This window comes from Mesocricetus auratus, unplaced genomic scaffold (assembly GCF_017639785.1).
Source record: "Mesocricetus auratus isolate SY011 unplaced genomic scaffold, BCM_Maur_2.0 Super-Scaffold_100013, whole genome shotgun sequence".
In the NCBI taxonomy this organism is placed as follows: Eukaryota; Metazoa; Chordata; class Mammalia; order Rodentia; family Cricetidae; genus Mesocricetus; species Mesocricetus auratus.
The window spans coordinates 55106151-55134148 of record NW_024429196.1 but is presented as its reverse complement, the minus strand read 5'-3'; the positions used below and the strand labels follow the sequence as shown (position 1 = coordinate 55134148).

General features: G+C 45.0%; 1 protein-coding gene across 1 annotated transcript; it reads right to left on the bottom strand.

Moving 5' to 3' along the window:
- Window positions 1-15: 15 nt before the first annotated feature.
- On the bottom strand, window positions 16-27958 carry Bphl (biphenyl hydrolase like). The gene is made up of 7 exons (XM_005066406.4): window positions 27800-27958; window positions 21334-21437; window positions 19080-19246; window positions 15081-15234; window positions 7785-7916; window positions 4979-5102; window positions 16-337 (listed from the first exon to the last, which is right to left on the bottom strand). Exons 1-7 carry the CDS (start codon window positions 27904-27906, stop codon window positions 250-252), a joined length of 876 nt encoding a protein of 291 aa, XP_005066463.2. The 5' UTR covers window positions 27907-27958; the 3' UTR covers window positions 16-249.
- Window positions 27959-27998: the final 40 nt, after the last annotated feature.

The window sequence follows — 27998 nt, the reverse complement described above, 5'->3', positions numbered from 1 at the left end:
GATAGAGACTCATAATTTAGTGTTTAAAATGCTAGTATTCATTTTTGGCAGCTATAAAAGCTATAACCTGACTTGGGTATGCTATTTTTCCTGCTTGCACAGAGTCATATTATGGGAAGTGTAGAAAAGCCTGGGGGGTCTGTGACCAGAGGATAAAAGCAAGAAAGGCATGTTGGAACATCCTGGTAACAGACAAGAACATGATCCTTCAACACAGAATCACCCAGAAACCAAAGACTTCCTGTAATTTCATTGTAGAAAGTCTTCTGCCAACTTGTTGAACTCATTTGCAAAACGTAAATGCAGATTATGCTTGCCTTCTGGCATCAGATGCAACCTAAGAAAGAAAGCAAGCTTTTGGTCAGTGGTACATATTTAAAATGCTTTCACCTTGTCAGCACTTCATGGGAATCTTTCAGAACTATATACACTTTCCATGAAGGTGTATTCTAACCACCCCAGAAGTAGAGCATAAAGTCATCGCTGTATAGTGACAATGTTTGGGACTGCATCAGATAACAAAAACGGTTTGACTGGAAATCAGTCGAGAGAGTGACCTGGTAATTATTTTAAAAATCCATTTTTAACAATTGTGTTTTAAAAAGAGACTGTTGGGGAAGTGATTACAAAAATAATAGGGGTGATAGTGACTGAAGGTAATCCCAACTCTTAAAAGATGATAACAATGAGAAATGGTCAGAATTCACTGAGGTGCACAGGTGAGGATTTTGGGTAAATGCATAGTGGGCAACCCAAACAGGAATTCTCAGCCAGCAGCAGCCTCCATTCAATGTTCCAAGCCATCCTGTCATGTTCAGAGTGCAGAGCACTGAAGCCTGATGCAGCCGGCAGACAGATGGAAAAATGCCTGAGGAATTCCGGGTGGGTGATGGGGAGCAGCAGCAGCCATGCGTGCAGAGCCACTACTGCAGCTGTCACACCATGTCTTTGGTGGACCCCTCTGTCCTGGAAAAGCTTCTGTCATTTCATCTGATTTTGGTCAAAGAGGACTGATGTGCAATTTAAAAAAATACAATTTAAAAATTTCATTTATTAGCTTCTAAAGTAGAGAAATAGATTTTAAACAAAACTTTTGGGAGGCAAGCTCAAGTTCAAGCCATATTGTCTACAGTGACAACTGGGTGTCAAAAGAACTAGACTAGAACAAATCCCAAGGATACATTCTGAACTCTGATCTTCCAGTAGTGGTACTGATGATGGCTCTTAACAATTCACCAGGTAATAGGGAGGACTCTGGGGAATGGCGACCATCCTCAGAAGATGCTGGGTCTCTGGCAACTCAGCTATGCCAGCAGCAGGGGTGGGAGGACCAACAAAATCAGGTGAAAAGGAAATATATACTGATTGCATCTTTTGGAGGTTAATTATGCTATGTAAAGTTAATAATGCTATAACCAATAGCCAGAATATTTTAAATTTAAAAAGTATTTCTTAGAAGGGATGAGCCATAACAGCCCCAAAGATGATCCAGCTGCACCACACAGGTGTGGGGCTACAGGAATGTTCAAAGGTGCAGTTTTTAGGATACAGAAAAGACTCAGTTTCCCGGGATGCTGAGGTAACAGAAGGACAAGTGTAGGCCAAACTATAATCATTTATCTGAATTTAGCTGGGTTCAGGGGCCAAGAAATCCTGAGCCGACAATACTGAAGTGATGTGCCCACCTCAGCTGTCATCTGTTCTGCCCCATTTCTCCATCCACCTGTTCCCAGTAAGAACATGAAGAGGCCAGCTGCGAATCCCCTTTTTAGCTATATAGTGAAGCCTAAAGCTTTTCTACAACATCTCTAGATCTTGGGACATGAGATTCTTCATATTAAAAATATGAGAAAATTACTGTAAATACTAGATGGGTGCATTAGTGGATACATGGATGGATAGTGGATGGGTGAATGAGTGGATGGGTGGACCGATGGATGGATGGACAGATGAAAATATGGAGAAAATTGTTCTCCTTGATGCCTTCCCAGGTTTTTAGCAAATCCTCCCTTCACTAACCTACTGTGAATCCTCTTGGGGACGGGACCAGAACAGCCAGGCACAAACACTTAGCCAGGCAGCCAGTCTGCAACTGACCCATTTCTTACCCAGACAACAAAAGGATGCACACGCCTTACCAAGTGGCTTTCAAACAATCATGTTCTCCAGGAAAATGAGTGGGAAAGCCTACCACTAAACACATGTCTCAGATGGCTGTGCAGGGGCCCTAACAGGGTGAAAGTTCCTGTTGCAAGGGAGGAGGTCCTATAGTATGTGCCGCCTTTAGAAATTCTAGGTCTCTTGGCAAGAAGCTGTTAAATTGTGGTAAAACCCGTGGTCATCTCAGCTCTGCTGACCCAACCCCTCTCAGTCATAAGGCATCGAGAGTGTCATGTAGTTTAGGGAACTCTGAAATGAACATGACGCCGATGGGTACATGGGGGATGCTCTGGCATCACTGCAGAGTTGAACGTCTTTCTCAGAAGACAGCTAAGGTGGGAACTCCCGAGCTTTGGCGTGGCAGCCAAGCCAGCTGGTTCCGGCACAGTGGCTTGACCTAACTGTGCAGTCACATCCTCTACAACCAGCCCAGCCCTGCTGCCTCCAAGAGCCTCTTCACACCAGCTCTAGAGGATGATGGGTACCAATTACCACTTGACAAGATTTCTCTGATGGCTACTGGGCTTGCTGCATGCTTTGGGAAATGTCCTCCTAGAGGCTTGCAGATGAGACAGGCAAGCCGCCCTTCGGCCAGGAGGGAGGTCTGGCTATACAGGAGCCTTGAAATTAGGATCAGGGCAAGAGAACTGGAAAAACAGGGTCTGTTCACCTTATTGCTGCCGTCAAAACAGCTCTGACTACGCGATTTTACCCAATTTCTGTGGGAGAAATACAGCTGCCTAAAAGTAAAAAGTTAAAACAAAGCCTCCTTGCTTTTAAGAGACTATGAGTCCTTTCCTATGAAGAGAGGAAAGAAAAAGGAAGGAGACAGACTAACAAAGCTGGAGGCTGGTCTCCTTCCAAGGAAGTAAAAGCAACATGGTGTGACTCATATACAGTAAGTGCTTCTTGGCAAAAACCCATGAGGACAGACTATGCCTTTAAGTGTAGTGAAAGACGTGCCTGCCATGGTGCGCAGCAACCCTGCCTCAGAAGGCCTGGCACAGATGCACTGCAGGGATTTGCAGCTTTAGGAATTCAGTTTCCTTCTGTGGCCTCCCAAAGAAGCCAGCCATGGCTTGTAGGTACCCACCCAACATAAAGGGCTCTTGTAGCAAAAGAAGTGGAAAATACAGACCAGTTTTAGAGAACCGTTGCTAATAACATTTTACCTCCAACCCATGAGTTCCAACAAATACGGTTATAAGAAAATGATTTCCCACCACATGTACAGGAAGGGCACACTTTCCTCCAATATTGATGTGTTCTGTTGCTAGGATATGGTTTGGAACAGAATTCCTAGCCAAAACTTTCTTACAGACAGATGTTTAGCGAATTTGGTTCCTTGAGGGACGTCTCTGCATTAATCATGAGGGTCAGCAAAAACTGGTCATTTCTGAGGCAGAAGATAATCAACCAGGCCACCTAGCATGGCTGTGTGACCTCTAAGGGTACATTCATGAGAGACAGTTGTACTGTGGGGAAAAGGTTCTGTTTTCAGAAAATCTAGGTCTTGTCATTTACTAAGTAGCTTGAAACACTCACAACATTGACCAGCCTTGAATTCTCATCTAAAAAGATGGAACTACCTTCCCTAAGTTTGTAGTGAAGTATAACTAGATATTTTATGTAAAATATCTTTAAAATACAAAAATCTATGTAAAAACACCACATTGCATAGTCTAAATATATAAAATTAAAATAAAACAGAGACAAAGATAAATAGAAAACATCTGGGAATTTAATAAAAATAAACTTTTGAATTTTGTGTCACAACCATAACTTAGTAGCATAATTTTATAAAATTCAAGTTTGCAAATGCCTTATTTACTATGGACTTCCACATTTTTGTAAAAATCCTTTGTTTACTCACAAGTAGAATCTAACTTCTACTTTTATTCTTCACTTGCATTCTTCCCAAAGTGGTTGCTATTCCTGCTCATATTCTTGTGTTTGTTTAACGCAGGGTTGAACTTGTATAGAAGAAATACATAGGATGAAGAATGGCCTTTCAATGTAAAGAAACATACATACAAACACACACACACACACACACTTCGTATATATAAGGAGATATATTAATTACTATGCAACTGTATTTTGCTATGGAATAAGAAACACCCCCTTCCATTAATTCCAAATCCCCAGAGAAGCCCACTGTTAAGACAAACTAAGACTCACTCACAGGCAGCGGAGCTTTTGGGGTGCCAACGTTCCCTGCTGGGATTCAGGGGCTTTGGGGACAGGGACCTGAGCTAAGCGGTCAGTGTGCTAAGCAGTGCTGGCCTTCCACAGGCATCAAAATCAGGCACACGGAAGGGCTGAGTACATATTTAAGGTGAATATGACTTGTAGAGTTTGCGATATAATTTTAGTGAGAAAAAGCCTCAGAGTTGAATATAGAATATGACTGTATCTACACGAGTGGCCAGCAAAGGACAATTTACTTTCTTAACCTGGTTTTCTGAATGCTTTTTATTATTATTGTTTTTAAATGAACTAAAAACACAAGATAGATCAAATTGTTGCCAATGGAGCTGCACATGTAAGTGACTCTCTTGTCACAGAGATCAGGGCCCAGGAACATACTGGCCTCACTGCTCAAAGACCAGAGTCCTTCTGCTGAGGGTCTCCATAGCTTGGAGCTCAGGTCTGCTGTGCCTGTGGTACTCTAAACACTGTGGTGGTACTCTCTGACCAAATGAGGAACACGTACTCCAAGCCCCCACTGCCTACTTCTTTTCCTTCCTGAGGCTGCTCTCACTTCCTCAGAGGCTTTGAGGAGCCCAGGAGTTGCAGAGACTGTAACAAGACTCACCGTGACCCTTTCACATGCTGGTGAAGGAAGTCAACATGAAAACGTGGAACCAACGGGTCCTTCTCTCCGTGCACAATGAGGGTTGGGCACTGGACCAGGGGCAGCAAGTGCCGACAGATGTTACCTGAGAGGCAAGAGCACAGGGGATCCCCTCAGCACAGGCTCTCTGCAGAGAAGAGCACAACTCTGCAGTGATACACGGCTAGGCACCAAAGGCTTGGTCCCCAGAGAAGTGCCATTAGGAAGTGGTGACAGCCTCAGGGTGCAGCCTCGTGGGACATCCTTATCACTGGGGACATGCACCTGAAGAGGACTGTCGAACCCTAGCCTACTCTGGCTTCCCTTCCACTCTCTGACTTGAGATGTGACCACCTTTGCTCCAGCAAGAGCTCCCAGTACCTCACCACAGACACAAAGCGGTACAGGCACTTGCTCATGTCTGGGAAGCTCCAGAACTCAAAATAACCCCTTTCTATTACCTTTGGTGTTTGGTGATCTGCTGACACACGTGTGCCTTATCCGTCCCTAGCAGCAATAATCACAGTTGCCTGTGGCTGTTATGTGGTTACACACATAGCCAGCAGTATTGAAGGTTCTGGTATACAGGCTGTTAGCTCTTCCTCTGCCCTCCCTCCACATCTCTGCCTGTTCGAAAAGGAAGGTGCTATATAACTGAGCTGGCTGAGATCCAGTGCGTGTGGCACTGCCCTTCTCTTCAGCTGGGGGTCACTCTCCACCAAGGGAGAGTGACCAGCTGACTGGGGAAGCACTGCTCTGGGCAGCACACCCCCGCCCGGCAGCTGTATGAGTGATGCTGATGAGAGCTGCCTGCCGTGGCAGCATATGGCAACTCTTACAGCACTTACATTGTAGGTGTTTTTTTTTTTAATTTGAGACAGGATCTCACTGTGTATTTCTGGCTGGATTGGAGCTTACTATGTAGACCAGGCTGGCCTCAAACTCACAGATTCACCTGTTTCTGCCTCCCAAGTGCTGTGATGAAAGGCATATACCAGGCTAGCAACTTATATTTTAACTCATTCAACTCATTCTGACAAACACTTGTAAATTAGGTGTTTTTTTTTAAATCACAGTAGTAGCACTTGCATGATACTTATCCATGACTGAATATATGTTAATTCCCACAAAACTTTATGAGGTAGGCATTAGTATAGTCTCTAGAAACTAAGTCACTGCCCAAAGCCATCGTGACAGCAAGCCAAGACCTCAAACCCGGGCCCCGACGATCCCACAGTTGTGCAATTACCCATGTTGGATCAAGTGTCTGTAAACCTGAGCACACTGCCAGATCAGTAAATACAGAAGGGAGACGAACTATTAAGTCCTGCTTTAAGATTATTTCCATATTGGATTCTCTATGTTAGGATGTGCTTCTGAACAGTCAATTTAACACTATTTCCATCTCTTCATTGCCTTTCCCCAGAAAGCACCGAACTATATGTCTCAGTGTGTTCTCTTTCATGGAGAACCCATTCACTTGGTTTAATGCCACCTTTTTCTGTTGTTTTAAGACGCAAGGAAACACATTTTAAAGACTCGTTACAATGGATTAAAAACTGCATTTCAACAGGATCACTATAAGACACGGATTTGCTCTTTTGAACTTCAACCAGACATGTAATATTTCCAAAGTCCCTTTCATTGCAAAAGCTTTGACATTACAGATGATTCATGCTGGAAATGATTACCTAATAGATTAAGCTGTTGCTTCAGACACATGCATTCTGCAACAATGTTTTCAAGATTAAATCTTAGCTACTCTATTCATACAGCAATTACAAAACTACAAAGAAGGGAGGGGAAATCATCGATTCTAAGCAGCTTGCTACAGTCTGGATCTTAGTGTTCCCCAAAGTTCCCATGTTAGAACTATTCCCCAGCGTGGAGAAGGAGAGAGTGGAGGGACCTTTGAAAGGCGGGGCCTAGTGAAAGCTCATAGGAGATTGGGGGGTGTGCCTTTGGAGGGGAGGTGGACTCCAGTCAGTGTTTCCATTTCCTTTTTGCCCATGAGGCAAATGCTTTGCCTTGCCAAGCTCTCCTACTGTGACTTACTGCACCACCAATGGCTGTGGGTCTCCCTAGTCATAGACCAGAACCCCCAGAACTAAGTCACAGTACACTTTTCTCCCAGTAAGCTGGTTACTCAGGTGTTTGTGACAGTGACAGAAAGCTGACTACACACATAGCTATATAAAAATAAATTTTGAATTCTGCTTAAAGATGTTAATTCTTACTGGAAATCTTATTAATTTTTAAGATAAACAAAATAAGATACTTGTCCACAGCTAAGGTTATGCCACTTGGCTCTGAAGTTGAAAAGAAAACCGAACAGTTTCTTCCCCTTTCTGACTCTGCTGGGGCTGAAGAACATGGCAGAGACTTCCTCTTGCTTTGTCCTAGAAGATGAGTAAGGGTGAACCTATCCAGACAGAAAAGAAAATCTATATGGTGCCTCTCCTTCTAATGGCCTATTCTTCACTTAGAAGGTAGAAACAGGTTTCCGGAGAACAGATTTATGCTGCCGCATGTGCAAAGGACTGGAGGAAAATCAGCAGACTGGGGTTAAAGCCTCAGTGTGAACCTTTGTTCACATGGTCCTGTCTGGTACTTACACTTGTTACACCAGGGCTCATAGTATGTCCAATATGCTGTGTCTCTGCTCACACATTAACTGTGTGCAGACAATGGGTGTGTTTGTTCATTATGGAGGAATGCAGGGACATCAAGGGAGGACCTCAAGTATCCCCTGCAATTAGCAAAGGAACCATTAGTCTGCACAGCTTACCATCTGGCAGATGTTTAAACTGGTTTATGCTGTCCACCCACTTCTCACAGGTTTTAGCAAAGTAGTCATATCCATACAAGGCTTCCAGAGGTTTCCTTGTCTTCTCACTCCATTTAGAAACATCTCGGATACCTGAAAGACAGAGGTGTGGACAAGGATGAGTACAGTTTCAGACTAGAGTATATCTTGAAGCAACCCAAGTCAGGCTACCTCTGGGCCTCAGGCTCACTGTCCCACCTGCAGGGAAGATGTTTCCCAGTACCTGTGTGGTTCACTCACATCCTCTAGGGAAGACCTTTCCCAATACCTGTGTGGTTCACTCACAAACTCTAGGTGTCTGCCCACACATTAAAGAGACCCACCTGCAGGCATACACTCTGAGACTTTCCCTTTCTGTCTGCTCTGCTTAGCACTTATCATTGTTTTGCAGAGCTTTCTGCCTTATGCTTGACTGTCCATCTTCCCTTAAGGATGTGTGACCAGTGCAAGGGTTTTTGCTTTATATCTTGCTGCACATCGGACCTAGGCTGGGCCTCTCACAAGAATAACATGATGAATCATTAGTGACTGAATGAAATCAGAGCTGGGTTGAACTATTTCTGCTAAAGATATTAAGATAAAAGGAAAGCATTTCTCTAATTGGTGCCTCCAGAGTAAGAATGACATTATAGTTATCTTTTAGTTCCTAGAGTGTTGTGTAACAGTTTCTTCCAATATTGAAATACCCTGTCTTGCAGAAAGTTCCTTAAGTAGGAAGGTAAACAACTCAAAATAGCTTCAGGAAGTTCCTGAAACTGACCAGATTCACTAGGCCCCTCCCTGCCAGAGTAAACAATAAAAGCCAAGAGTCCTTCTAACTAAGGAAAGCTGAGCTGCAAAGACATTTCTCAGAGAAAAGCTGCCTGGAAGAAGTAGAAGCCTGCTGAATTACCTGGAACAGATTTAGACCAACTGAGGCACCTGGAGTGGACATTCTCTAGCCTGCTGAGTCACCTCTATGTTCCCAGCCTTGTAAGCTGTCACCTATACTGGAGTGGGCTTTGGTTCTTTGTAAGTAACCCCAATAAAACTCATGGTTCACCAAGTTGGACTTTAGCAGTATCCATACTTTGGTCTGTCATGGGATCCCTCTCTGGGGTGAGTAGACATGTGTGTTGCATCTCCCCCGAAAAAGTTTTGTCGTACAGCACAGAGGGGGCTGTTTCTAGGAATCACTGTGGACTTCAAACTGTGGATGCTCTATCTAGTCCATTATGCAAAATTGCAGGGAATGTATACAGAACTGACACAGAAACTCCTAAATACGTAAACCATCTCTATATTATTTTATTTTAACTCATGTAATTTAAACGCTATATTAGTAGTATGCTATGTTGTTTAGGGAAACCATGACCAAAAAAGTCTGTATATGTGTGTGTGTGTGGACATGTGCATATGAAGACCAGAGGCCAGCACTGAGTGTCATTGGGCCTCAGGTACTGCCTGCTTTGTTTTATAAGACAGGCTCACAGCAAGACTAGGCTGGATAGACAGGGAAACCCATCTTCTTTTCCAGCACTAAGCATGTGCCACTGCACTTAAACTTTCACATAGGTGCTGGGGCTGGAACTCGGGTCCTCTGCTTTCGTGTCACCTACTTTACTAAATGAGTTTTCTCCCCACATCCATGTAATACAATTCTCACGCTTTAAAAGAGACACAGTAATTAGTGAGTATGTTTGAGTGAGTCCATAACAGAGAAAGCAAACTCTGACAACTGGGTCAGACAGTCATGAGCAAGGAGGAGACAAGGCCACTCTGAGTCCATGCTCACTGATTCCAGACGAGAATGACAAGCTGTCACTTAGGCAGTCTCAGCACTGTGCAGCCAGCAGTTTCCTCGGGGCTCATCACTGGAGATGATGGTGGGAGGGTCTCCAGCAGCATGAGGCAAATCAGCAGGTAAAGGAGTGAACAAACTAGCTGGCAGATTTGCCTAACGTATCTGTGAATACAGTCCCGCGGTGGGAACCAGGGCACCACAGCCACAAGCAGCACCATGAGAGAATCATAGCAATGTAAAGAAGAGAAAGAACGAGTCAGGGATGGCAGTACATGCAAGAAATCATGTTGGTGTGGCCTCATGACAAACTGTTGCTTGGGAGCATAAGCCTATGCAACCAAAACACAAGGACGATCAGGGCTCCAGGGAGGCAGGAGGAGCTGCGACAGAGCACATGGCTATAGCAAGGGTGTCAGCAGAATCAGTCCTGGGCTCCAGCAGGCCCACAGGTAGCACAGTTCACTGACGCCGAAGTGTTGATTGGGGAGGCCAAGAGCTTTTGAGAACCCAGTGGATTAGTGCTCAGCAGTGTTCCCAATGGAGCCCAGAGACTGCTGTGGGACAGCATGAGGTCCTTTTAATGGATTAATTTACATACAGTTCCTAAATGAAAGGTGTCTATGGGAATGCCAGATCTGTGGCAAGTCTTCAGGGTCCCAGAGGAAGGAGCACAAAATCTCAGGCAGGGAAACCCAGCTGCTGCTGGGGGAAGCCAGAGATCTAACAAGCAGTGGTTGGGAGCACAGGCTTGGAAAGTCAGACTGATTATGTAGGAGACCCAGCTCCTAGACTTACTGCTGTGTGAGACTGGGAGACTGATTTAACCTCACTGTGCTAATATCCTAATCAGAAGATATGAATTATATTAACACTGTAGAATAAAGAGTAATTGCATGGCATGTTGCGGTGCCTGGCATGTAACACATACTCAAAAATATTCTTTGCATTTATATATTTCCCTTCTATTATTTTATTTAAACAGGAAGCCGTTTCTGTCCCAAAGCATAATCACTACCCAAAATTAGTAATTATGCTTTATAGGCAAGTGCCCAGAATAACTAAATGAATCAAACTGTTTGTTGATCCACAACAGAATTTGGATCCCCAGAAGAAACTGACATAGCCCCCCACTTCCTTTTAGAGCATATAATCCATGCTAAACACTAGACTCAAAAAGAAAACTTACTAATTAAGAGTTAATTCAGCAAGCACAAGTGTGCTAAGTGCTTGTTTCCAGCAATATAACCTTGGAAAATGTGGTGGCTTCAATGAGAATGGCCCCTAAAAGCTCATGCATTTGAATACATGGCCTCCAATTCATAAAACTGTTTAGGAAGGATTAGGAGGTATGGCCTTGATGGAGATGTGTCACTGGGGAGTGGGCTTTGAGGTTTCAAAGTATGTGTCATTCCCAGTTAGTTCTGTCTGCTTTGTGCTTCTGGACCAGAGGTGAGCTCTCATCTACTGCTCCAACACTTTGCCTGCCTGCCTGCCTGCCTGCCTGCCTGCCTGCCTGCCTGCCTGCTGCCATTCTGCTTACCGTGATGGTTATGAATGGCAACCCTCTGGAACCATGAACCTCAAGTTAAAAGCATTCTTTTATAAGATGCCCTGGTCACAGTATCAGAAAAGTAACTAAGACAGATGAGCTGCAGCCTTTGCCTTTGATATCTTTACAGTCAGGGGTTGTAGACAGCATCCATGGTTAGGGAGGGAAGCAGAGATGTCCTAGGCAGTGAGGAGCATTGTGGGATTGAGAGAGCTTTGATTTTGTTAGAAAACAGGGAAAGTCAGAACCACTGTGGCAGGAAACTTATTCTACAGTGACTAAGACAAGGGTGACAGTGCCCAGGGCAAAGTACCATAGCGTGGGACGTGCATCCCATTACACGTCCACCAGGCTTAGGCTCTGGGACACCTTCTCAGAGGTTGTACCCTGGCTGCTGGGTATTGGGGTGACTACAGAGAAAGATGTGGCTGGGAGAGGGCAAGGAGCATCCCAAAGGCAGCTTTTCAACGTAGGAACCCCACAGGAAAATAGGGAACAGAGAATTAGAGAGCAGGGTGGAGCCAGTCTGGCAGGGGCCAGCCAAGCTCAGAGGACTTATTTGAAGTTACTAACTTTTTTTTTTAAGTGGGAGATGGAATGGCTTGACTTTTGCCTTACAAAGGATTTTCAGCTGTGGAGGAAAGAATATCCCATGAGCCGAAGGGTCTGAACTAGAGAGTGAGGATGGCAGCAAAGGGGCGGGTGCCGGGGGAGGCTGTCATTCAAGAGTCCTTGTGTGGCATCAACAGGACAAAATCACAGTGAGATTTAGAGGGCAGAGGAGGACTGAGCTCTCAAGGGAAACTCACGAGCATTCAGAGGGTGTGGGCTGTTAGCTGAATGACAGAGAAAAGCCAGTGAGTAGAGACAGGGGCAGTGTTCAATTTTAGAACACGATAGTCCCTGTTCTGAACTTAAAGGAACTGAAACCGTGCAAAGTATGTTTCCCAAACCTAGGCAAATTAAATACTAATAGCCGAAAGCTATCTAGGAAACCTCAGGTATTTAGAAATGACACATTCCATTTCTAAGTCCCTATCAGTGAAAGGCATAGTCTGAAAAGACATTAAGAAAGATATATTGAGATATCTTTTGATGAGTCAAAATGTTATGCGGTAGAATTTGTAGCTGTGATGGCTAATTTTGGCTGTCAGCTTGACAACATCTGGAACCAACTAAAAGCCAAGCTACTGGGCACTCTGTGAGAGATTTTTCTTAATCAGATTATTTGAAGCAGGAAGAGCCCCCCCTCGGCCCCCCCCTATCCAGAACACAGCCCACATAAAAGGACATGGAAGAAGGAAGTTTCTTTTCACCTGCTTGCCTTCATTCTTGCTGGCAAGTCCATCTATCATGTTTTCAGGTGTGCTAGCTAGTCAATGTCACGCAAGCTAGAGTCATTTGGGAAGAGGGACCCTCACTGGAGAAAATGCTCTCACCTGGTTAGTCTGTGGGTGAACTGCTGATTGCTGTGGGAGGGCCTGGCTCACTGCGGGTGGAACCACCCCTGGGCTGGTGGTCTTGGGTGCTCTAAGAAATCAGGCTGAGCAAGCAGAGAGGAAGGAGCAAGCCAGTAAGCAGCACCCCTCCATGGCCTCTGCCTCAGTTCCTGCATCTAAGTTTCTGCCCCAAGTTCTTGCCCCGACTTCCCTCAGTAACGGAGTGACCCGAGAGTTGTAAGGTGAAATAAACCCTCTCCCTCCCTAGTTGTTTTTGGTCACTGAAGCATTCCTTCAGCATCATTCAAACCATGATCTTCAAGATTCCAATGTAGACAGAGGACCAGAAGCTGTCTGAGAATCCTGAGGCCTGGAGAATAAGACTGGCAAGACATCCAGCCTTGCTGATGGAGACATGACTGGATTCTCAGTTGTTTCAGTGTGAGACAGCCCTTGTTGGGGTACCCAGACTGCATCCTGTAAGTCAACCTAATAAATCCCCTTTATATATACGGGTTATTAGATCTAGCCACTGCAGAGGAAAATTTATAGAATTAAATGACATATTAGAAAACAATAAACATCTCAAGTCAATAATCAAGATTTCTACTTTGAGATAGGAGGGACAAAGCAAATCAGAATCCAAAGCAAGGAGAAGGAGACAGAAACAACAGAAGACAGAAAACAAAACCAAGTCAGTACTAGTGGCTTTTCTTTGAAAGGTCAGTGATTGGTCAGGTAAACAAGTGGTGACACAGATAACCAGTGTGTATGGGAGAGGTATTGCTACATCCCTTACAAAATCAGCGTGTGACTCAAATGTCTAGAGAGTAGTGAGGAGTGCTACTGGCAAGTCAAAAGTGTGCGCCGTCTTTGACAATAACATACTCTCTGCGGTGAGGACCATTCAGCAGAGAGCACCAGAAGGACCTCAAAGCCACTGCAGGAGCAAGAACTGGGACGCGGCATGGTGAGGATGAACTACAGAGAAAGGGGAGTTCTTTGGAGGAGGAATCATGCTTATCTCTTGAGGCAGAGAGGAAGCACCCAGTAAGGGAAGGTCAAGGATCTATCTGGTGCCGGAGACAGCAGGGCTCATGCATGGCAGCAGTGAACACTCTACTCTGTACCAGGCAGACTCTGAGCCAATGGGAGGATGGTGAGGACACGTAGAGGTCAGACTAGGGTTGGTCTCTCCATCATCTGCCATTAAGAGTTTCCGATTGATTTAGGAACCAGAAGATCATAGAGAACTAAGATTCTAGAACAGGATGTATCCCTCCAAGTAGCTTACAGCGTGAATGGCGGGACCTGGAAGAGACACAGCATGTGCAGGGCTCTGACAACTTCTATCAAGGCTAGAGAGTAAATATCTCGGGCTCTGAAGGCCGAAAGACCCACTGAAGACGTACTACAGACACAGCTGTGGAGAGAAAATTCTAGACCCACTGGGAGGAAACTGCTTCTGTTAGGCCATCCACAGTTTAGTAAAGACACAACAAGCTTCCGGTGAGAAAGGGAGGGCTGTGATGGGCCAGGGTGGCAGGTACAGGTGGTGAGAAAGCCCGCAGCTTGTCATTTGCTCCAGTGACCCCAAGCCCTGGGGTACCTTCCTTCCCTTCTGAGAGTTTGGTCCTCCCAATTCAGAAAGCTTGCTAGAGGCTAAACAATGCCAGGGCTGGGTACCTAATAATTACAACACTCCCATCTGCTCTGGGTATCGGTTCAGGCCAGGCAGCAATGCTGGGAGAAGGAAAATGAGGCAGAGTTAGGATGCAGATGCCTCAGCTTGCTCTCTAGCTCATGAACCGACTTTTCATTGGTGCTTCAGCTTTACAAAAGCAAGTGTTAGGCTAGTGTTGGACCACAGGCTCAAGGTCACTGGTGCCACTCTTGTGCCCCTAAAAGCCTCAAGGAGAAACTTACATGAGACTTTAGTCAAGGAAACCACACAGATTATTATAACCAAACCATAGGTTGAATTTTCAGCCTAGTGCTCCCTTTAATACTCATTATATTCATGTATTCATTCATTCATGATTTTTATTTTAAGACAAGGCCACGCTACATTGCCCCTGCTTGCTTTAAACTCAGAATTCTGCAGCCTTGACTGCCCAAGCAGCCAGGATTTGAGGTATGCATCACTGCAAGTGGCTTTCATATTACTTTAAATGAGGTTATGAGTAACACTTCACAGCGCCCCCTTCTTACTTCAAGCTCACTACCCACCCGTGGTAGTGAATGTAAACACTGCTTCTCCAGAGCTTTGGCCTGAGTCATTCAAGTTTCACTTCTGGAAATAGAAAACGATCCATTTCTAGGTTGGTTAAATTATGTGACTTTCCTGAAAACTCATCCTCCTTTTGACCTTAGAGCTGAGAATTGGAAGTGGCTGAGATGCGACTAGTCAGTCAACACATATCAAACCAGATGAGGAGGGAACAAGGAGGATCGTCATGACAACGTCTATGACTGGCAGAACCTACCCTGGTAAATCCTGCTGTCTTCCTCAGTGACATAGGCATTTGCTCCCCAGATCACCATCTTGTGGATGTAAGATGGGTACTTTGCAGCAGCGATGAGTGCGGTTATACCCCCATCACTCCAACCCAGGAGGGAGACCTGCTTGAACTGCAGCACCTGTGGGCAATGCATCAGAAGGCATGACATAGTTACTGTTCACCTGTGGGCAACGCATCAGGACACTTGGCACAGTTCTCACTCCACTCTCTTTAAAGAACCTGATTGGTAGCGATCAGAACTCTACAAGTCTGCCACTTGGACACATGGTGTCAATGAGCTTTGCCACAATGTAATTGTCATAAAAACTCCAATATACAGTATTATTTTGACCTATGCAGAAAAGCATATCATCAGGTTTGGTAAAATGCCCAAGTACAGGGTCAGCAGAAATCTGCTGTATTTAGGTAGGGCAAGCACCATGTGTGCATACCTCCCGGCAAGACTCAGGGGGCAATTCTGTAGACTGGAGAGGTGTTTACGATAAAATACAGCAGGGTATCTGGTGAAGCCACAGCGGCAACTGTGGGAAGAGCTGCCTAGAGACAAGAGAGAGCATGGGGTCACGGCAAAGCTGCATCCATCCTTGGGTGAACCAACCAGGGCCCTGAAAATGACAAAGAATATGGGAGAGGTTTCTAGAAGTAGAATGGAGTGTCTGAAAAGGTTAAAAAGGCAAGGAACTGACAAATGTTAGTCAGGATAATTGCTTGTGGGATCACACGTATGTGTACATACTCTGGACAATCATTTGACATTAATATGCAGAATGAGAATGTGTACATACTCTGGACAATCATTTGACATTAATATGCAGAATGAGAATGTGTACATACTCTGGACAATCATTTGGCATTAATATGCAGAATGAGAATGTGTACATACTCTGGACAATCATTTGGCATTAATATGCAGAATGAGAATGTGTACATACTCTGGACAATCATTTGACATTAATATGCAGAATGAGAATGTGTACATACTCTGGACAATCATTTGGCATTAATATGCAGAATGAGAATGTGTACATACTCTGGACAATCATTTGGCATTAATATGCAGAATGAGAATGTGTACATACTCTGGACAATCATTTGACATTAATATGCAGAATGAGAATGTGTACATACTCTGGACAATCATTTGGCATTAATATGCAGAATGAGAATGTGTGTTCTCTACAACCTAGGCCACTGCTTCCTGGGTTCACAGAGCTCTGGCCCGAGTCATCCAAGTTTCACTTCTGGAAATAGAAAACTATCCAACACTACTCATAGTCACAAAAGAGACAAATGTCCATGAGCAACTTATGACAAAAAGTAGCTTAAAATTAAGTTAATCATTCGCCAATAGATACTGCATGGAATAAGACATGAATACATCGGTGAAATACAGCAGCTCTCTTGTACTTGCTTGGGTTACATTCCAAGACCCTACCTCACCATGGATGCCTTGAAATATAGACGGAACCAAGAGCTACACACACACAGGCAGTACAAAGTGGATATTCTGGACAAGCGATGTCTTACCGTTTGGGTAGGATGGAGGCAGGATGGGTGGGCAGCACCACACGTACTACCAGTCAGAATGGCAGGGGATTTAAAACTCAAGACAGAGTGCTACAGATACCATTAATGAAACTGTGTTTCAGAAAGGCAGAAGGGAAGACTTTTCAAGTTTTTCCCATGAGGAAATGATAAATGTTGGTGACTGGGGGAGATAGTTCTGTTGGCAGAGTGCACTACAAGCATGAGGATCCGAGTTCTCTCCCAGGACCCAAAAAAGCCAGCCATAGTGGAGTATGCTGCAGTCCCAGCCCCAAGGGAGAGACAGGAGGATCCCTGGGGCTTGGTGACCTTCAGGCCACTAAGTGACCTTGTTTCAGAAAACAAAATGGAAAGCAACTGAGCAACAATGGTTGATTCGATAGTCATGTTTGACCTGATTTGAACATTATGCAGTATAGACATGTACTGGCACCTTTCTTAAGCCCCTGCCACATACAATTGTTATGTCTTTATGTATAGGCTAAAAATAAACTTAATTTAAATTATGAAACATTACAAATTATGAATTAGTTATTTCTGGAACTTTCCACTTAATATTTCCAGGCATCAGTTGATCATGGGTAACTGAAACCACAGAGAATGAGACCATGGAGAGGGGACAATAGCGATGAGTGTATGTTCATCAGGGAGGAAGCCTTGACACGTTTTCAAAGCAGCAGACTAGAAGAATGTAAGGTATGGTATGATGCCATCAGTGTCACACACCTGTAATCCTAGAATTCAGGAGGTAGAGGCTACCCTACTACACAGTGAGTTTGAGGCTAGTCAGGGCTACACAGCAAGACCCTGCCTCAAAAAATCAAAATAACCAAATAAAATACTGTGTTTGCTTAAATGCACGGACTCCTCACCTGGACCTACAAAGTAATTAAAAATAGAACTTCTCCTTCTTCATTTTTTATCTTCTTTACTTTGGGTTGGATTCCTGCTCAACTATGCATGTAAGCATGTTAAGCATTTAAGGAGCATCTGAGCATCTGTGTAAAGGCTAGTGGTACATAACCAACATAACCAGCCTTAAATCCTGTACTGAATAGTTTTATGTCAACTTGACCCAAGCTAGAGTCATCAGAGAGAAGGGAGCTTCAACTGAGAAAATGCCTCCATAAGGGCAGGCTGTAGGCAAGCCTGTAGAACATTTTCTTAATTAGTGACTGATGGGGGAGGGCTCAGGCCATTGTGGGTGGTGCCACCCTTGCATATGGCCCTGGGTTCTTTAAGAAATCAGGCTGAGGGGGCTGGAGAGATGGTCCAGCAGTTAAGAGCACTGGCTGCTCTTCAAGAGGTCCTGAGATCAATTCCCAGCAACCATATGATGGCTCATAACCATCTACAGTTGGATCTGATGCCCTTTTCTGGCATGGAGGTGCACATGCAGATAGAGCACTCATATACATAAGACAAATAAATCTTCCAAAAAAAAGCAGGCTGATGAACAGTGATGTGGAAGTGTAAGCTGAATAAACCCTTTCCTTTCCATGTTGCTTTGGTCATGGTGCTTCATCACAGCAACAACAAGACAACCCCCTTCAAGGCTGAAGGCATAAACACAAGAGCAGTGGTGACATCGTACAGTTGCCTTTTATATCGTCCGGTTCCAGACCCATGCACATTGTCCTAAGCCTGAAGTTAGCTTGGATTCCAGGAACAGCAGAGCCTTACAGACAGATCACCCCATGAGATGATACAATCCCCCCTCCCTGCCTCCAAGGCCCCAAGCATGCACCCATGACTTCTTCAGGACACCTTGCAGAAACAGAACTGAGATAACACCAGACCACACCTTGACCAAGACCGTTTAATTATGTAGACTTCTTGCCTCCAGTTCTGGCTTTACTTAAACCTAAGACTCATGTCAGTACTTGAAAGATGGGCCCAAGGGCATCCTTTCCACCTTCTCCAAATGGCAGTTTTATTCAAAATGCATTCCTGCCCCTTCTTTGTTGATTTCTTTGATGTGAGTGGCTACACCTGACACATTGGAAGCCATGGAGTTGAGCTTCTGGTTTAGGACTCCAGTTACATAAATAGAACAGTGTGTATTTTGTTGTGTGTGGTGGTGTAGGCCTGCAATCCTAGCAGCCAGAGGCTGAAGCAGAATGATTGAGATCTCATGGCCTGCTGAGACTATACCGTGAAAACCCGTCTCAAAATAAAGTAACAAAAGCAAAACTAAAACTCTGCACTGATACATATCATGAGACTGGCCCGAAAGACAGAGCCTTGGTGTCTTGGCGGTAGCCTCGTTAGATAGCTGAGCTCTGTTTCTACTCGGTATTCCTTATGTAACACTTGCATTAGGTATTGCTTTTGTAGAAAGAAAGAATACCAGGGATTAGAATAAATGAAGGTGGTTCCAGTCATCTTCCCCCACTTCAGCACTTTCCTGGGTCTTACCTTCATCAAGTCAACAGCATCCTTTGCATCCCTTTCAAAAAAGTCCGGTGGGAAGTCTCGATCTGGGGGTCTGGATTTTCCATATCCTCGAGGGTCCCAGGCCACCACTGTGAATCGCTTCTTATTAAGGCTCTGCAGCTGTGGTGCAAAATCGGTGCTTCCGCTTCCTAAAAACAGCCACTGGTTACGTTCTGAATGTTCTCAGCACACCGGAGCGAAATGGAAGCAGCAACATCCTAAAATACAGTTCTTGGGTCTCTTCAAAGTTAGCCAGGGAAAGTTGTCTTTCAAGGGCCTACTTCCCCCAGAGGCGGATTTCCACTCCTGATGGAGTTAGAACCTGCTTCTGGGTCCCCCCAGTGGTGGTTTTGAGGAAGCGAGGCTCAGGACCAGTATTTTTGTGGCATGTAAGACAGCCTTTCAGCTTAGCTGTTTCCCACTCATCCATTAAAAGAATGAACTAAACTGCATTGAAATGAGCTTTCATATTTGATAGTTTCTGGGTTCCCCCTCTCCTCTAAAGTAAAAATGACTTAGAAATGATGGAGACCCCAGTGGCATCCTAGTAGAAGTCTCATACTCCAGATGTTTTATTTTTCATTAAGCTAATATGAATGACTCTTAAGAGTTTATTTTTTAGCTACAACCAATCAGTCACTTGAGGTGTGGTATGATCATACCCACTATGCTTGTGGAAGGTCACTTGGTAAGAGTTTTATCCAGCCAGAGGCAGGTGTATTTACTGTACAAATTTTTGTTTTTGTTTTTTATTTTTTACTTCTAAGCACCCAGCACTCAGGTCACAAATAGACAGGAAACACACAGAGCTGGGCTCAAAAGCAGGCCAGTGGATTTCCAGCCCTTGTCTACTTCTCTCTCACGGGATATTCTTGTATGTCTCTGATATAGAAGGAACTACACTGAAGGAGGGTCAGGAATTAGGGCAGGATGGAAGGGGGGCAGAGTAAAATAATAGTTTCACAAATGAGGAAACTTACGCATTCGAAGACTAGGGCCAAGAGTACTAAAACCTTAAACAAACATTTTGAGAATATACATAATTATCAGTACATGATAATCTGAGTGGCCCATGGTTACTGGGGGACAAAGTAGAAAAGAGATTATTCCCACTGTTCCATTTAAAGCTTTGGAATCATGCTAATTTTTACAGAAATGAAAAATTATACTGGGGTGAGTGGTTTGTGTAGTTAATGACTGCAATGTTGAAATAATAATAATAAAAACATAATGTGGTAAAATGTTTTTACTGATAATTTATCTCAACATCAGCTATTGGAGTAAATATCTCCTTGATTATAGATGCTTAAGAAAGGGTTACTATGTGTCCCAAGTCTCTTAGTTGCTATAATGGGACTGTATCAGTGAAGGCCTGGCAAGGAGGATGGAAAGTAACTGAAAATTTTAGCATGTGGCCCTCAGGAGAAAAAGGCAATAAGTTATATACTTGGATTACACAAATACCTAAAAAAAAACAAAACAAAGAAGCAACCCTAGATGCCTTAAAAGTAGATTCAGAATGTCTCAAGAGATCACTACAAACTCCCTCTGGAACTTTCTGTACCTGGACTGCTGTCCTATTAAGTTAGAATGAGACTCAGTGAGCTCCAATATGCCCCCCACACTACAGAGAAATATGTGGTAATCTAATTTCGATTTTGAAAAAGACTTTAACCTTGCTGGGGATGGTGGCACAAACCTGTCTTCTCAGTATGTATGAAGCTAGGGCAAGCTTAAGCTATAAAGTGAGACCCTGTTAGGAAGATAGAAGAAAGAAAATCTTTTAAAACTCTCCCCTTCCTCTAACTTTTATTAAACAAGCCAAACACAACTGATCCACAGCTGATCCCCCAGCCTCCTGTCCTGGGTTTAGCACTTCAAGTCTTACATTCCACAAAACCCCTGGATATGAGGCAAACAAACAGGTATAGCTGGTCACCAGCTTACTATCTTCATCTTTGGACCCCTCTTTCCTTGACCCCCTGAAACCCTCCCAAATAGTAGGAAACCATCTTCACAGTGTGTTTAAATGTGGGAAGAATGGGTAAAAGAATAAAAAATTAATGCAGCAGAAAGTTATTTACTTTTCCAAACTACTCAACTTTGAGCGGGGCAAGTATTCCTTAAAAGTTTTTAGCAAGCACTAACATAAATAATCGATGCTGGCATCTATCATCATGATACACCACCAAGAATTTACAGCCTGCAGAAGCAGTCCATTAAAATCGGCACATACCCAGCATCCCAGGAAGTAGAAGGACCGCATGCTCCCCTTCTCCCGTTCGCTGGTAATGCAGGTGAACGCCATTAACAGCCACCTTGGCAGACGTTACTGCAGTGCTGGAAGAGAAAGAAGTCCCGAAAGGAAGACTTACTTGCTGTGTCAAACTGACATATTTAATATGACAAAGTATCAGTTGTTGTGCATGAGTTAGCATTAGTACCCCCTCGGGCATGCTGCAATGCTTTGATCTGTGCCTCAGTTTTCCATCAAGGTTGCGTCCTCATAACAGACTGCAAATCTGAACAGTGTCTTCCTGTTTTGACCCACTATAGCACGCAGGAGCTTACCTTCTGTCCTAGCTAGATTTTTTGTTTGCGTCTGTCTGTCTATCAACTTTACACAATCCAGGGTCATCTTAGAAGAAGGAACTTCAATTGAGGAAGTGCCTCCATTAGACTGGCCCTGAGGCAAATCTATGGACATTTTAAACATTCATGACTGATGTGGAAGGGCCCAGCGTACTGTGGGTGGCGCCACTCTTGGACGGGTGGTCCTGGGTTGTGTGTGCTAGAAAGTAGGTTGAGCAAGCTGGTAAGCAGAATTCCCCCATGGCCTCCACTTCAGTTCTTGGCCTTACGGTCTTCCTGCCCACTTCCTTGACAGAGGGCAGTGACAAGCAGGATGTGGAGGGCATGCCAGGACAGATGCTAAGAGGAATTGCTCTTCTTGTGGATTGGCAGAAATTTCTTTTTTTCTACATACCCCACCCCCATCTGTGTCCTTGCTCAAAATGTGGTACTTTTGAAAAAACAAGGGTTTTGTTCCTTATGCTGGTTTTATCTGATTCACTAGGTTCAAGTAATACAGAATGCAAGCTACACGTGGTGGCACACATGAAATCCCAGCTCTTGGGAGGTAGAGGGAAGAGAACTGCCACAGTTCAAAGTCAGCTTGGGCTATATAGGGAAACCCTGTCTTAAACAATAGCAACCAAATTAATAGAGAAGGTGGGTGTGGGGTTGGAGAGATGGCTCAGAGATTAAGAGCACTAGCTCTCCCAGAGGTCCTGAGTTCAATTCCCAGAACCCACATGCAACTAACTGCAGGCATTTCAGGCAGATAGGCTGGGACAGGTATTCTGGAGCTCAGGAGTCACAGAATACTGAGTGTTACACAGCTCAGATGGAAAGGCATCCTGGAGCTCGGGAGCTACCACAGGTCGCAGTAAGAGTAGCAGTTTACAGCCCTGCCTCAGGGAAAGGCTTCCCAGTGCATCGGCTGTGCTCCAGCAGGAGAGGGTCTTCCAGGTAGGGATGTTTGCCCAGTATAGCAGTTTTGCTCCAGCAGGAGGTTTCCCCAAAGAAGTTGCTACAGTTCAGCTCTGCTGGGTGGAGAGCAGATGGAGTGGATGGAGTGTAACAACTCCGCTCTGCCAGGGGAAAGGTTTTCCCAGCAGAAATGGTACAGCCCTGTTACAGCCCTGCTGGCTCTGCTCTGCTCTGCCCAGGGTCATCTCTGCTCCAAAGAAGGTCTTCACCCGAAGCTCAAGAAGGGATTTATTGGGAGGGAAGAATCCAGGAGAGTGGCTGCCCTCTGCCACAGTGGCAGAGAACTGCCAGGTAGCACAAACAGCCACAAGCTGAACAGACTCAGGGTTTCTATAGGGTTTCCAGGGTGGGGATTGGTCAGATTTTAATGCTGAGCTCAGATTAGCTAGAGCTCCTGCTCAAGGATTGGTTAGTTTTCTGCACAGGGTTAGGGTCAGATTTGGCTCTGGTTTTAAGGCCAAAGTGTGTTTCTTTCACTGGTCCTTTTTAGCCTTTTGGTTCTAGTTTTTAGGGCCAGGGTGTATTTCTTTCACTGGCTCTGATTCCAGGGGCAAAGTGTGTTTCTTTGGCACTGGTTTCAGGGTCAGGATGCATTTCTTTGGTTCTGGTTACAGGGCCAAAGTGTGTTTCTTTGGCTCAGCTCAGGGTGTGCTTCTTTGGCTGGTCCTTTTTCCCTACACTAACAACTGTCTGTAACTCCAAGATCTGACCACCCTCACACAGACATACATGCAGGCAAAACACCAATGCAAAGAAAATAAAAATAAATAATTAAAAAAAGAACGCGTGCGCGCACGCGTGTGTGTGTGTGTGTGTGTGTGTGTGTGTGTGTGTGTGTTGAATATTGGTATATCTAGTATTAGTATGTAATTCCTGGAAATTGTATGACAAAATTGGGAAATAAGAAATAAGCTCATCTACACAAACATCAGAGGAGCAATAATAAAGTCATTAAGTAACAGCCAACAACATCAGTTTATTTTTGTTAACATCCTATTCCTCCAAAGAATTGAGTTTTACTGTTAGGATGGCTTTAAGAACCTTAGAATCAAGACAGATGCAAATAAACACATTCTACTAGCAGACTCGCTTCTTTCAGCACAAGTTCACATGCTCCCAGCCCAGCAGGAGAGAAAACAAAGACACAGGATTTGCTCAGGGAGAGCAGGGCTATGCTGGAGGCACCTGGGCCAGATAAAATTTCCTTCCGGTGTTTCTTGTTTTATTAAATGAAGCCACCCCCTGAGCAGCTGACTGGTGTTACTGGGCTCATGTTAGCAGTAAAGCACATAAGCACCGTCTGGTTCTTTTACTGCTCTCCATGCACCAGAGCTCTTTTAGGGGCTCCCTTCCCTGCAGGACCAAGAACATGCTCGTCTAAGCCGTTTTGTGCTATGTGGGTATTTTGTACAATGTTTCCATTTTCCTCAATGCACAGAGCCAGTGGCTTTCGTGAGTCCTGTTGCTGCCAGAGCTCTGGGCATCAGTCTCTCACTGGAGGCCTGGACCGCAAGAGCATCTTTCCTTCAGCCTCTGCAGTAACAAGAACAATAGCAAACCTTACTTCTTCCTGCATCTGCCTGGGTCTGCATTGTGGTTTCTCATTCCAGATTTCGTCCTAAGTTATCACTGCCTAACAGGAGTATAGGGGTAGGTGGCTAGAGTTCATCATACTAGAAACTCTGTGCCAGGGAAGGGTTTGCAAAGGCTTGCCAGTGACTTTGGTGGAGACAACAAGAAATGTCATGTCACTTTGGGTAGAGGTATCTGAGAGGACAGAAAAGTGTCTTTTGTGAAGAAACGCCAAAGAAAGGGCAAAAATCTAAATAAGGATGTTACAGGACAGCATTGCTGGGTGACCATGTGGCATGCTCAGAAGCCTGTGTTCAGCCAGGCAGAGTGAGGGGGCAGAGGGACAATGGTAGGGACTGGATGGTGTGGGGTTCTGCAGTAAGTGGAAATGGTCCCTGATGTGTCACCATAGGCACCCAGGGTGCTGCCACACCAGATGAGGACACATCACATCGGTCCATCCTAAGCACCTGATTCCACTCTCCAAAGCTGAGAGGAGACAGAATTATTTACAAAATATTATTAAATATTAATAAGTTATTAACTTCAAACATAAGGAGAGGTTTATGTTTAATCATAGAGTGACTGGGAGCTATGTTATTTCCATAGGAATACATGATACATGATTTGGGGTCATTTCAAACCCAAAGCATTGGCTCCAGCTTGTTGGGGGCCTCTATGACAGTGGTCAGGCCTTGTACAAACAGCTAAGTCCAAGCGGAGAGGATTAGGCCTACCGCTCAGGTCTTTGATGGTCCTAACTCTTGCTTACTTCCGAAACCACATTCAGTACTGAATTTCTGAAACTAGAAGGTAGTAACGAAGACAGGAACCCTCAGAAAACATAAAGAACAATCTACCCCCTTCTCTTTGGTCATCTGAGTTCTTTTTCACCCTTCCCTCCTCTGCCCCCAACAACCTTTCTTCTAACCATGGTGTCTAAAGCGGGTGTGTGTGTGAGATTGGGTTGAGTTTTACTAACACACATGACCAGGACAATCCTGAGAGACACTGTAACTCTGGTGCATAGCCCTGTAACTGCTTCCAAAGTCACACAGTGCAGAACACTACAGGCATGTCTTCCTTAGGCTTAAGGCTAGCAGGAGGTGGGTAGATACAGCTCAGTGCTTACTGTGTGGGTGTGTGGAGCCTTTCAGGTGAAGGTGGACATGGTGGAGACCCTGGGTTGTAAGGTGTAGCTCAGCCTACCAGCACCAGCATCTCTTCTCCTGTTATTTCAGCAGGGCTCAAACTTTGAATTCAAATCGCCAGCCAGCCATGTAAACCCGTGAGATCAGGCTGCACTATGCCACAATCCAAGAGGGAAGTAGTCCAACAGACCAGCAAGATTGAGTTAATTTCTTCGAGAACAAAAGGCTTGAGAGTCCCTCAAAGTGTACCTTCCTATCCCGTGTAACCTTAGCTCCCACCTGCCAGTTTTCTATATGGTACCAAGAGGTCTGCCCGGCCCTCAAACCAGGGAGAGGTGATTGTGTGGGGAGGCCAGAGCATAACGGGTTGGGGAAAACAGGTAAACCAGATCTAGTCCTTACTAACATGTATCTGCACCCTCTCAGTACTTTCTCTGTCTTTCATTTCTGAGATGCATGATGCACTTACCCTAACATTAGCACAGAGAGACTGGAAGTTGGTGGGAATGCTAATTTGTTGATCATAGGATTAGCTAATTCAGTCCCTGATGAGCATCTGAGCATGTGACCAGCAATCTTGGCTTCTGCACCTTGCTTAGAGATGGAAGTGGGGATTGCTTAATAAGATACAGGCTCACTTTGAAAGTCCTGACTGTTTACACCCTGCTTCTTATCAGGTAACAGTGAGCCACAGCATCAGTTGCTGCCAGGGTTCCATTACCTGGAGTTTGAGGACTTCTTTTATATACTATTCTATTATTTATATGCTCACTATTTATATCACTAATTGTACTTGCTAATTGTTTGTATGTACTCTGTTCTAGGCCTTTCCCAGTTATTGTTTCAAATACAAATACAAACCAGGAGAGGTCCAGTAACTTGTCTACAGTCACACAGCTAGGAAGAGTGAATAATAGAACTCATAAGGCCATGCTTTCTCTTTAACCTCATGGCAGAACTCAATCCCCAAACAGGGCAAAGTGCTGGGGTGACATTCAGTCTGAGTGCCAACTAGGGGGCGGAGGCAGGCATGAGAGGAAGGATTGGACCAGATTCTCTGGCGGGGCCTCCCAGAAAGTATTGTTTTCAGTCAGACTGTCAGATTCTGTAAATTATTAATGTCATAACTGACATACAACTCCCCACAGAGAATTCTTTTTGACAGTTCACAGGGATCATGAAGTAAGAGAAGGGTCAAAGTTCCTAGCTGATGACTGACAAGCAACTCTGTGCCACACAACACAGCTAGTTTCCGGTGGGACACTGGGTGTGAAGAGGTTTGTACAGGATTGCTGCGAGTTGCAGACATGGGCCTGCAGCTTGGCTTTGGGATTAACGAGCCCGTGCTGTTTTTCATATTACAGCCGTGTGAGTATGGAATGGTATTTCTAGAGTGGCATGACAAGACCTAGGAAAACCTTCACAGAGATCTTCCAGGAAGAGTGGCCTGCAGTGCAGCTAAGTGAATAGAACTCTCAACATCCACTAAGCCACCAATGAGTGTGACATTAACACAACCCCATAGCCTCATCTCAATCCCTTCCTGCAATCAGGAAACAGGATACAATGCCTACTGTTCACTGGCAATTTACACAACTACAGTCACTGATGTGTTTTTCCACCTGTATATTTAAAAAAAGTGCTAAAGTCACATAATCCTAAAATAAGAGAAACCTAAGAGCTATACAATCATGCTATGAATGTTTAAAAACCGGGTTGAATTTTCCCTTCTTCCTCCTTCCAGATTATGTGCTCAAACAATCGCTTTCCACATTGGATCTAGTGGAGTTCTAAATGCCAGTCACTAGCGTCAATGGCTCACTGACAGTAAACCGCACATGCGCAGTGGGCATGTCTGCTTGTGCATATGGTGGGAAACGCACAGCTTGAGGCTGCTCTATCTACATTTTCTGCTCAGATTCTCTTGAGACTGAGCACCCATTTTCAAGACAGTAGGTCTCCACGAATGTTGTTATTATTTTATCCAAGGTCGGGGGGGGAGCGTGGTGGGGGAAGGAAGATGCAGTTTCCTGGTCATCACCGCACTCCCCCACTACCGCCTCTGGCAGGGAGCCCTGAGCCTTTGAATTTACACAGGTTCCCAAGCAGCTTCGCCAGCACACTGAAGTTGGGCCCTGCGACTGAAGCAGGTTAGGCAGATTTCTAAGGAAGCAGGAATAGTTAATGTCCCCAGCAACTGGCTAACAGGCATCGGGTTTGGGATCTACCAGCAAAAGTCCCTCCCGGTCCCCTCCATCTGCACTGAGGAGGCTGAACCACACCCTGGAACCCCAGCCATCTAAGTGTTCGCGCACTAGCTCTGTGGGATCTGGACCTGGGTCTGAGGAAAGAAGGGCATGGGCGACAGGCGCGGATCCCTCCTCCGCCAGCGGCCCGGGCCCCAAGCTGCCCGGAGCACGCTATTACCCGAAGGCGGCTGCGGGCTTCGTCTGAGGCTCGGGTATCCTGGACTTCAAGGGCGAGAGGAGCAGCCGCAGTCGCAGGGCCGCAGGGTGGACCGCTGCAGTCGCCATAGTTCCAGGTCGCACCTCCTCAAGGAACGCGCGTGCGCCCAGCAGGATGCCACCTCCAAGTGCCAAATTCAAAGCCACACCCCCGGCAGGCC